Source organism: Canis lupus, chromosome 11 (assembly GCF_048164855.1).
Source record: "Canis lupus baileyi chromosome 11, mCanLup2.hap1, whole genome shotgun sequence".
NCBI classification, from domain to species: Eukaryota; Metazoa; Chordata; class Mammalia; order Carnivora; family Canidae; genus Canis; species Canis lupus.
The window spans coordinates 29116623-29128646 of record NC_132848.1 but is presented as its reverse complement, the minus strand read 5'-3'; the positions used below and the strand labels follow the sequence as shown (position 1 = coordinate 29128646).

At 52.1% G+C, this 12024-nt stretch overlaps 1 protein-coding gene across 2 annotated transcripts in view; it reads right to left on the bottom strand.

Moving 5' to 3' along the window:
• Positions 1 to 12024, bottom strand: part of TMEM184B (transmembrane protein 184B) — a 49649-nt gene that overhangs the window by 17375 nt on the left and 20250 nt on the right. For both annotated transcript variants that reach the window (XM_072843991.1, XM_072843993.1), the window contains exons 2-3: positions 7641 to 7889; positions 5984 to 6149 (exon numbers count right to left, since the gene is read on the bottom strand). In XM_072843991.1, coding sequence (XP_072700092.1) covers positions 5984 to 6149; positions 7641 to 7832 — 358 coding nt within the window. In that variant the 5' untranslated portion in view covers positions 7833 to 7889. The remainder of the gene's footprint in view (positions 1 to 5983; positions 6150 to 7640; positions 7890 to 12024) is intronic.

The following is a 12024-nucleotide window of genomic DNA, read 5'->3' as shown; positions in this document are numbered from 1 at the left end:
TGAACTAACAGTAATGAAATATGTGGCAACACAAATACCACACAAACAATAATCACAACTCAGTGCCTGCATAAAGCAACAGTGGCAGCAGGTCTCCCTCCCTCAACTCTGGCCCTCTGCACCCCTCTGATCACAGAGGTCCCCAGGACTGTCTCAGAGACGTCTTTAGGAGCTACCCCTTGCCCTGAGCACAAACACTACATGTACAAAGGAGGCTCATTCCGCCCTCCTTGGTCTACCTGCCCTGATGGCTCGTCCTGGCGCCACGTGAATTACAGCCCCTGCCAGATGGTGGAAACGTGGTCCTGGGTGAGCCACATACTTCTCTAAGGCTCAGACCCCTCCTTAGAAGACAGCAATCCTGCCGATATGTGGGGGTTAGTACTACTCGCTCCCCTCTTCCCTGCTGAAAGGCAAACTGATGGCGGGGTATGTGCACAGTGCCAGGGACAGCAGAGCAGAAATGCTGAGTACAGCTCTGGAAGACACAGTGTGGTCACTGCCTTGGGGAAGGAGCCAATGAGAGCCCCAGGAAGCCCGAAAACTGGATGCACTGGGCAGTCCTGAGGGCATAAGGAATGTGAGCTCCAAGTCGGCCAGTAGAGCTACTGGGCTTTTAACTCTCAAGACAGGTTGAGACAGTTCTGTCCTCAGAGAACATGGCTCAGCAGAGGGCAACGAGGAGATGTGCAGAAAGTGGATGAGGCCTGAAGACAAGGGGCGAGATGTCGGGTCTCTTGCACCTTCAGCTCAGCCTGCCTGGTTTTTGCCTCCCAGGCTGGAGATGAGAATGTAATTCTCTGGGGAAAGAGACCCAGTATGAAAAGGTATTCACTCAGTGTCTGCCCCTACCACAGGCATAAAGATGGTAGAGGACATACCATGTATCCTGTCACTTAAATGGGAGGCCCAGCAGTTTTAAGACCCATTCATAAACACAAAAATAGCCAAGGACACTAGGCATTTGAGGAGAGCTTCCAACACAAAGGTCAAAGACCCAAGCTAACAGATGAAAGGAACTCAGGAGGCAGAGATAACACAGGGAGCAAAAGAAAACTGTAATTAGCATCTCCAGAGAGAGAAGAAGAGATACTCTATATCCAATACCAAGAAACAGGGGCTCTAAAAAGAAAAAAGGACAGGGAAGAGCTCCTGACATTTTACAACACGATAAAAAAACAAGAACAAAACAAACAAAAAAACCCCACCCTCAATAGAAAAGCTGAAGGGTAAAACAAACAAACAAACAAACAAATAAATATAGAGCAAGCAAGCAAGCAAGCAAACAACCAAGCTTGCTCACTCATGGGAAGCAGAACGAAAAAAGAGCTGAAAATTATAAGGAAAATGGGAGGTTCAATTCACAAGTTCAACATCCTACAACAGGAATTCCAGAATGGGAGGACAAAGTGGAGGGGAAAAAATTATCAAAGAAACACATAAGGGGCAGCCCGGGTGGCTCAGCGGTTTAGCGCTACCTTCGGCCCAGGGCGTGATCCTGGAGACCCAGAATCGAGTCCCACATTGGGCTCTCTACATGGAGCCTGCTTCTCCCTCTGCCTGTATCTCTGCCTCTCTCTCTCTCTGTCTCTGTCTCTCATGAATAAATAAATATAATCTTAAAAAAAAAAAAAAGGATCAGAATCCAGCAGACTTTCCTGTAACAACACTGGAAGCTAAAAGACAGGGAAACACGTCTTCAAAATTCAGAGTGAGCATGATTTCCAACTTAGAACTGGATTCCTATCAAACTCCAGATAGGATAATAGAGTAAAAATATTTGCAGATAATTTTCAGATTAAAAAAACTCAGCACGCACATGTACACTTTTTGCCAGGAAGCTCCTGGAAGATACGGATTGACCAGAAAGGGAGAGCAAACCACAAATGAGGGAAAGATGGCATCCGGGGAACAAGTGATTCAGCACAGGAGAGGTGAGTGGGAGTCCAGGGATGGTGGTGTGGAGAAGACTCAGGACAAGAGCCCAAATGGAAGATGCCAGAAAGCAGCCCGTTGAGACCAGAGCAAGAAGAGCAGGGCTCGGGGGATTGCCTGCAAGGGAGACCCGGAGCTAACACAGGACCTGGCACATCTAACTACACAGAGATGGGTTTCTCTTTTCTGACCAACAGAAGTGTTTGGGGATAAATTAATGATAGATACACAGAAAGCAGAGCAAAAACCAAGGTAAGCAATAACCAGAGGAAAATGAGAAGTTATACAGGGAATGTAGGCTTGGGACACTATAAGGCTCAGCTTTTTTTTTTTTTAAAGATTTATTTTTATTTATTTATGATAGAGAGAGAGAGAGAGGCAGAGATACGGGCAGAGGGAGAAAGAGGCTCCATGCCGGGAGCCCGACGCGGGACTCGATCCCAGGACTCCAGGATCGCACCCTGGGCCAAAGGCAGGAGCGAAACTGCTGAGCCACCCAGGGATCCCCTATAAGGCTCAGCTTTGATCAAATTTATGGACAGGTGGGAATGCCTGTGTGGCTCCGCAGTTGAGCATCTGCCTTTATTAGCTCAGGTCGTGATCCTGGGGTACTGGGAACGAGTCCCAACATCAGGCTCCCCACTGGGAGCCTCCTTCTACCTCTGCTTATATCTCTGCCTCTCTCTGTGTGTCTCTCATGAATAAATAAAATCTTAAAAAAATATTTATGGACAGGTAATAATGCAAACACTGAATAATGAAACTGAGAAAAAACTGTATCTAGTCACAATGAAAAGATGAAGAGAAAAAAAAAGATGGAGAACTCTGTGTGTGTGTGTGCACGCACACATGTGTGCATGTGCATAAGGGGGTGGGAGTAAGATACTGAAGTCAAAGCTTCCTACAATAGGTCACTGTGTAATGTTATCTGAAATTGAAATATCAAGAAACAATAGTATAAGCATATTCTTAGGTTAGTCTAGGAAAAAAACAAAGTTGAAAAGAGTTGAAAATGCAGTGAACTTGGGAGTGAAGAGTCAGGGTAATTTTTTGTGTTTCAATTGTGCACTAGTAACTTATGAGAGAAAAATTTGTTGAGGGCAGCCTGGGTGGCTCAGCGGTTTAGCGCTGCCTCCAGCCCAGGGCCTGATCCTGGAGACCCGGGATCGAGTCCCACGTTAGGCTCCCTGCATGGAGCCTCCTTCTCCCTCTGCCTGTGTCTCTGCCTCTCTCTCTCTCTCCTCTCTGTGTATTCTCATGAATAAATACATAAAATCTTTAAAAAAAAATTTGTTGAGTTGTTGTAATTTTGTTAAAAAGAAGAACAAATGTCTGCAGTGCCCAGCAAGAGCCCACTGCCGGGCTCTGAAACCGGGGTCCTCCAGCACAGCCCGACTACTGTTCCCCCTTCTCCCCCTGCTGGGATCTGGGGGCACTGAGAAGGCAGGCTGGGGTGGGGAGGGGTACGAATGGGGGCCTCTTTTTGAATTTTAAGGAAAGCCCTCCATCCCTACCTCTGCAGGGGCAGGTTCTGTAGATGAAAGGATATGGGGAGGGAGGCAGTCTGATGCGGGGAGGGAGGAGGTCTGATTCGGAGCAGAGTGGCAGGAAAGGGCAAGGGAGGGCCAAGCCCACCAACTCAGACGCTAAAAGCTGGTGAACTCTGGGGCAGCCTGCACTTCCCCGCAGCTGCTGTGCTGTTTGTAAACTCCCTGGGAGAGGCGGACAGGCTGGCCCACAGGCTGGGGGATAATAGTGTTGCTAGGAGACATGCCTAGCAGGGAGGCAGACTTCTTACTAGGACCTTTAAGGGGACCAAGAGGAAGGTTGGGGCAGGCAGGGCCTGAACAAAGAGGCTTCTGGAGTGGGGGGACCCAGGGGACCATCTGCTTCCACCTCTGGGGCAGAGTGAGAGTGGTACAGACATCTCCCTGGCAGTGCTTTGCTTCTGCCAGGTGCCCCAATCTTTAGAGTCCCATAGAGAAGGGAGACTACACCTGCCCCCTGGACCACACAGGAGAGGATCCCCATTGGCGGCAGGGAACAGCTCTTTGCTTCTGAGGGAACCAGTGGGCAGAGGTCGCTCCTGAGCACCCATTTGAGATTGGCACATGATTGGAAAAGGATTCTCAACACCAGCCTTTGCAGCTCCCCAGGGACCTAGAGGCTTCCCTGGATCCTGCTGCTTCCAGGGACATCAGGCATTAGAGCGCTAGTTATGCCCACAGCAGGTCTCCACCCGGCCTCAGTATTCTCACCTGGCAGAGCCTCAGTATTCTCACCAGCCTGGGGATTTGATGGGGCCCCATGCGAAGGGAAGGCGCACAGGACTGTTTGGTCAAGTCCCTTATTCATTCAGAAATTATGGACTGAGTGAGCACCTACCAAGTGCCTGGCTCTACTGGCATGGGCTCTCTGCTTGTTCCTGCTCTCCCAGAGCTAAGCCTACTCAGGGAGACGAGAGCCGACCAGGCACACATGCTGTACTTGCATGCTCAGCTGCTACCATGGTCAGGCCTTGAGGATGCACGCAGGGTGCTGGGAGAGGAGTAAGGACAAGAGAGAAGCGGCCGAGAAGAGCTTTCCAGACAGTAGGGAAATACCTGATGGTCCTGCTGGAGAAGAGGCCAGTGTGGCTGGAGGGGCGGGTGAGGGCAGGCCCGTGGCTGGAGGGGCAGTGGGGGGAGCCCAGTGTGCTCCTGTCAGGCGCCTGCATTTCCTGGCCAAGGCCTAAGGCATTTCCTGTGCTCTGCTAGGCCTTAAGGATACACGGGTTCAAAGTGGGACAGGAAGAGAGACTCCAGTTTCTGTGGGGATAAGCATGCTGCACCCCAATATCCACAAGGCAAAGCCTTCCTAGAGTCAGGGAAGTGGACAACTGGTTGTGGTCAGGGCTACCCTGCCTGCACATAAGGAATCCCGACAGCTGGCCACTCTACCTGAAACCAGCAGGGCAGACGGGGAGGAAACAGGAAAATGCACGACCTCAGAGGCCTGGGGGTGTCAAAGCAGGGATCTCGAACTCAAGGACCCCTCCTTTCAGCTCTGCTGGCCTGTGCACGCCCAGAGACTGTGGGCTTGTGACCTGTCTTAAGGTCTCTGGCCTCTCCTTCCTTCACCCACCCTCCACAGAGAGATGTCCTAACCTGCAATTTCCAGTTGTGTCATACTTTTGTATGACAGTAAAAGAGAAACTCTAAATTTCTGTGTACCCTGCAAGGCTGCTTACATCCTGTTCTTACTTCCCCGTGCCTGGACAGTGCCATTCTCCCTCCAGCCGCTGGCCTCTCCTTTGGCTGTTGTCAGCTCCCAGCCCAGCTCCCCACACCTCCTGGCCAGCAGGGCAGGGACTCTCCTCTCGCCCTGTTCATCAGCTCCCCTTTCTGCCTGGGATGCTCACCCCAGCAGCTTCATGCTCTAGGTCTCTGCTCCTTGTGTTTGCGGCTAGCTCCATGGAGAGCTACCCCGTCTCATGGTGACCAGTCAGGCAGGCAGGTGTGAGATGGCTTTTCTCCTTGCCACCCCGCGCCCAGCAGAGGGCCTGGTCCATGCTAGGAGCTCAGTCCCAGAACAGCTGATGCCTCTACACCAAACATGGGACCCGACACCCGTCAAAGGCAGCAAGTCACCTTCTTGGGTGGTAATGCAGAGTCTGCTTTTGGGACAAAGCCCTCAGAATTAAGGTACATGGGGAGGGAGGCTCACCCCTGCCACTGCTTTGCCATGGGCCCCTGGATAAACCTGACCCACCTGTACCTGGGGTTTCTATCTAAAACGGACAACTTCTTTGCTGCTCACCCCCATCAGGGACACCAGAATGAGAAATGAGACACGGGGGAGGGTCCCTGCTTGCAGGTATCTGTAAAGGTGTTGTGGGAGCCATGTGGCAAAGTGCTACACATGTGCTGTCACCTGTCACCTGGGGCCCCTGAAGTGGGTAGAGAAGCGAGGGCAGCCCCTCTGAAGGAACCCAGGGCGAGGGGCTTCTGGCTCCCAGACCCAGCCAGAAGGGGTGTGCGCCCCACCCCAGCCCTCACGCCCTCCTCACCCTCGTAGCAGTCCCGCACGGTGCCGAAGTACACGTAGTACTGGTCATTGGTGAAGAAGAGAAGGCTGAGCCAGGAGTCGAAGGCGTAGATGGGCACGATGAAGAGGATGCGGACGATGTAGCGCTGCTCGTTGGGGCAGCTATAGCAGCGCAGGTGCATGTAGATCTGGGGGCAGAATGGGGGCAGGCTCAGCCGGGGACCCAACTGTAGCCACACACCTGCCCCCCTTCTGCTCTGTGGCTGATGGGACAGATGTGCTCTGCTGTCCAGCTCTGCTGCTCACTTGTTCTGTGACTGTTACTCAACCCTGAGCCTTAGCTCCTCCTTGATGACAAAACTTCCATTATAAAGCTGTTCTGAACATCAAACCAGAGGCAGCATAAAGCTTGTAGGGTGCTCGGGCCAGTGCCACAGACCCAGAGGCCGTGAGACCACACCCAAGACTATACAGCTCAGAGTCAAGAATGGCCGGGGATCTAGAGTTGCAACACGCTTCCCAGGGACGCATGTGCACAGCCAGTTGGGGAACCTTGGGCAAGTGGCACAGAGGAGGCCCTCGATGGATATTTATATCTCCTTGCCACCACCCCGGGCTTCCTAACGCCTGGTCCCTGGGGTTTTATGGCAGCAGCATCTACCCTGTGTGGGGGACAGGAGAGATCCTCTCTTCCACAGAAGTTGGAAAAGCGTCCTGGCTGAGTGGCTGCAGTGACATCATCTTGCATCTCACTTTCCCATCTGTCAAACAGAGGCAGCACTGCCTGCCTCCCTGGGAAGGTGGGAGAGTGAAATGCAGTTTTTAGAAAGCTGGTGGAGGGGAGGGGATGGCAGCCACACATGAATGCCAACACCTGCTCTGGCCACACTCCTCAGTCCCAGCAGCCAGAGTCCTGTCCCAGCTCTCGTGACTTCACACTCGGCCCCGCCGAGTCCTGGGCTCACGAGGAAGAACATAAAATATTCCCCAGCTGTTCTGAGTCAACTGCCTTGGAAGCGATTAGGTTTGCAGAGGGACAAGGACACGGGACAGCAGGCGAGGAGCTGACAGGGATCTGAGTTAGCTCAGCTGCCCTTCTTCAAACCTTCTTCCTTGGGCAGCCAAGGCAGGTCTAGCCCACACCTGCCTCCTCTGGGACCGTGAGGACAGGGGGACAGGAGACCTGACCTCTCTCCTGGCTCTGCCGCCAGCTTGTAGGTGACTAGGCCAGCACCTAACCACCTCTACGTCTCAATTTTTTCATCTGAAAAGGGAGTCACTGCTGTCCAGATGCTCTTGCAGGTCTTCCTATAGCTAAGGCTGCACATGTCACCTATTCTGACCCATGGAAGGTGAACAGAAGTGACGAGTGTCATTTCTGGACTGAGATGGTTAAGTATCCCGAGTGGCTTCCGCACACCTCCCTCCTCCCAGAAGCCGGACGGATGGCACCCTGAAGCTGCAGGATGTGGGAGCCACACAGCAGAGCCTGACCCATGCGGGCCTGGGACAAGAGCAAGAATCAACTCGACCAGGTGGAGCCCCCAGATTCAGATTATTTACCACTGCAGCAGAGCCTGGCCGGCCTAGTACTCTGTTGGGACTAGAAAACCTCTCAGGATCCTTCCAGATGCCCTCAGTGGCTCTCTGGCTCAAGGGCCCCTGAGTGGTCTGGGTACCTGGTGACAGGTGATGAGCAGGGCTGTCCAAACGAAGAAACCGGAGATGGCCTGAGCAGCAGTTGTCATCAGGAACACGGGCTGCTCCATGGCCGTGGGGCTGCCCTCGGGGATCACAGACATGCTGGGCGAGGCTGCCATGGTCGTGGGTGACGCTGGATCGGGGGCCAGTGCGGCCCCCCTCACTGTCATGGTGCTTGGCAGCAGGGGGTCCCGGAGATAATCCCTTGCAGTAAGTGATGACCTGCCCTAAAGAGAGGACACCGCAGTGTTAGCCTCCTCCCCGGGTGAGTGGCAGCATGGTAAACAATCTTCCAGGTCTCTACGTCCACCTTCAGATTGTAACTGGACTCTGACCACGTGTCTCCCAATCGCTATGATGGTCCCAGCCCCTGCTGTGTCTCCCCTGGATTCGTGAAACAGGCTCCTGAGCAGACTCTCTGCTTCTGCCTTTGCCCCTACTGTCCAGTCCCCACAGAGAAGCCACATGAGTCTTCTAAGACATTAGCCAGACTGAGCCACCCCTCTGCTCAAAAGCTCCCAGTAGCTCCCAGCTCCTTCGAAGTGTTAGCTGCTGTCTGTACCATGGCTCACAAGACTGCCCAGTGGCTCCCCGTGGCTCTCACCTCCTACAATTCCCACCTTGATCCTCCTCTCCAACCACACTGGCCTCCTGCTGCTCCTCCACTATGGCAAGCCTGCTCCTGCCACAGGCCCTCTGCACTGGCTGCCACCCTGGTCTGCCACACAGCTCACTTCTGCACTTCCTTTAGATCCCTGCCCTGACTACCTGCTCACACGTGGCCATGCCTCCCCCACCCCAGGCACTCTCCACCCCTTTATTTTTCTCCAGAGCACTCCTTCCCGCCTGACTCCCTCTGACAAAGCGTACATTTACTCATATACTTATTAGCTGCCTCCTTCACCAGAACATAATAAGCATACAGAGGGCAAGGGCTCTGTTCTGCTCACAGCAGGATCGGCAGCACCCAGCACAGCCCAGTCACATGGCAGGGGCTCAGCAAAAACCTGCTGGATCTGTGCATCTTCACACTTGCCAATCCAGCAAGGTCACTTTGCCACTTTATCTCTTCAGAGACCTGACCTTTTCTTGGCCACTTCTCCCCAACTTCCCTAACGGCTGACCCTCATTCTTCATCATCCCTCTGTCATCCATCCATCTAGCCATTTTGGAGCCTTTGTGGCCCACCCTGTGAACCTTCAAACAGCTCTTTTAATTCAGTTTTCCATATCACTCTTTCTAAAAGCCTGCCTTCCAGCTTCCCCCAATCAGAGACCTCTATGTCACATGCCTTTGTGCTTCTATGTAACATGCGACTCTGTCACTGGCTCCTGTGTTAATGCTCCTGAGGCTGCCCACTCTTTGAGGCAAGACCATATTTCTGTCTTTTAGTCCCCAGCACCAAGTTCAGCACCAGAGCCATTTATTACATTTACCTTATTATCTATTGATTTTCAGTCTTTATTTTAAGAATTTGAGCTATTTCATGGAGAAGCACACAGAGATGAAGAAATTAGTATAAAGGGAGATTCTGGGTGGGAAAATAAAGATGGGAGTGGATGGGACAGGGGCTGGCCTTCTAGGGTCCTATCCAGTTATCCCATGTGGGTTCTCTGCCGGCTGCTCTTCCCAATGGCAACTTCAAGACCCATGGTAACAAGCTAACAATTTTACATTAAAAATTAACCCAGATGCCCCCAAGGAAGAGCTGCTGTCACGGAGTAAAGCCACTCTTGAGAGGCTGGACGGTGCTGTACCCAAGGGCATCTGAGTCCTATGGCCTTGACAGGCATCCCTTTCAGTTTTGCCAGCTGCCAATGGGCTGGTCAGTGCCATCCTGGAGCCACTGAGTCTGTGGCAGAAGCCCTGGGAGACTAACCTGCAGGGTGACCAGAGGATCCACTGACTGTGAAGCAGAGAGCATGGACACTGGGGAGAGAGCTCTGGCTGCAGCTCAGGTCCCAGCCCCACCTACAACCAGCCATGTGTCCCCACACAGCTTTGCTGGGGCCCTGGGAGGGGGGTCTCTGCAGCCTGACCCAGAAAACAGCCAAGCCCCAAGCTTGACCATGTCAGCCTGAGCCCCAAGGTCAGCCGAGATGACCTCTCATGGACCCTTCCAAGCCCCTGCTGGTATTCTCAGCCAGAGCATCTTGGCACCAACAGAGACTTCCGAGGTCCACCCAGGCCCACAGCCTGATCCTGGATGAAAAGGCTCTTTGCCTACTGTGTCCCCACACTCCTGGCTTTGCCCCTGGTCCCCCCCATATGTCTCCAGCATCCCCTGCCCCCACCTGCACCACATCCGCTCTTAGCTCTAAATTTTTACCCTAGGAGAGCCCTTTGCATTTCTGTTTTCCCGTGAAAATAAGTGATCTCTAACATACTGACCAAGAGATGAATCTGATTTAAAATAAAAAATGGAGAAGGCATCTATATAAAGAAACTCAAAACTGGAGAAGGTGTCTATATAAAGACTGGTGGCGAGCTCTGAAAAAGAAACAGCGACAAGTCTAAGAATAGCTCCTGTAAGTATGGTTGCAAAATTGGAAACCAGTGACAGAAATACTTCTTTAAAAAAGAAGATCTGGGTTGTAAATCATCATCTTTGTCTATCATCCCAAATTAAATGAATAAACACTGGGAATTAGGGGGGAGGGGGATGCCTAGAGGAAGTACAAATACTCCTAAATCTCCAGCTTCCAAGCAAAGGCAGGCTGGTGTGTCAAAGGCTGTTTTGTCCACCACAGAAGCAGTGCTGGGAGGCCCACACAGGGGCACTGCTGAGCTGACCCTGCCCACGGGGAGGGGACCTGCGCCAGGGAGGCTATTCGGCTGTGGAAGCTGGGTGAAGGCTCTAGGCCCAGCTTCTTCCTGGAGCTTTGCATGTCTGCCACTCAAGTGCCCCTTTCCAACCCCAGAGAGACCCTGGCATCCCCCATGTAGGTCAGCTGGCTCACAGGCAAAAGTCTACTCAGAGAGGGTGGACGACTTGCCCCAAAACCAGGGCGAGAATTCAAACTCAGTCCTATAAACACATTGTCACCCCCGCACCTACCAAGTGGGGGCCCCCACGAAAGCAGCCCCTCCCACTCCAGAGCCTCCTTCCCGGATGCAGTCCTGTCTAGCAGGCCCGAGACCCTCTTTGCAGAAAGGGGAGGGAGGTCCTCTGCAGGGAGGGGCAGCTGAAGCTGGAAGGGCTCTGGGGCCCTACCAAGCTCACCGTGCTTCTGGGTTTGTTCACTAGCTCTTTACTTGACTCCAGGCAGTACTCATGATTTACAAATTGTTTTCCCTAGCATCGTCTCATGATTTTTTTTTTTCCCTAGCAACTTTGAAGTAAGTAATATTAACTACATCTAAGAAAAGAGGAAAATGATGTGGAAATTGGTTTTACAGCCCCTGGGTAACACCAAAGGATTCCAGGATTTTCATGATATCCCCCCAAAACACATGAATTAATATTCTGACTCACAGACACAAGGTCCCTGGCACCAAGAAACAGGTAAGGACAGTTCCTCTGAGGGTGTTGATCCCTGGGGGCTCACTTGCCCCCAGGGCCTGAGGCAGCACACAATGCTAGACCGCACAAGCTGTTCACAGTGTGTGTGCTGGGGATGGGGGACAGTCACTGGGGTCCTGTCCTCTCACACTCGAGTGACATCAATAGCAATGGCCAAGGCTGGGGGGAGGGCCAGGGAAGGCTTCAAAGTGGCAGGGACTTTGGGGCAGAGTGTTTAATTAAGTAGCATAACCAAGCTTCAGCTTTGAGGCCACCCAACAGGATTCCTCCAGACTCCACCATGTCGAACTTGGACAAGTGACTTCATCTCTGAGAACCTGGGTTTCCCATCTATAATATTTCAGGGTAACCTCAGAATGGCTGAGGGCATACAGTACTTTACAGAGGTCCTATTAATAGAAACAGAATGACCATTTTGCAACTCCTAATGCAAATACTGGACATACTGGACATAGATATGGATCCTCGATGGATGATAAAACCCCCTAGCTAACAAGCAGTCTGGGCAAGTCAAACTCTGACCCCACAGTCAAGATCAACATCACCAACATGGGGCTGAGAGAAGTTTCCAGCCTCTGATGGGATGCATGGGGAACATACGGCACCACCTAAGAAGGACCTTTGCCCCAAAGTGAAATGGGACCAAAACAAGCCTCCAGAGCTACTACTAGTATCCAGGAAATACACAGGGTAGTGGAACACACTAAATGATATCATAAAAAAAAAAAAAACACATCTAAAAAAATGATATCATGAGGAAGCAGCAGCCAAATCTAGAGTACAGGATAGTCTACAGGACAAATAACTCGATTTCACCAAAAAATCAGTGGCTTATAAAC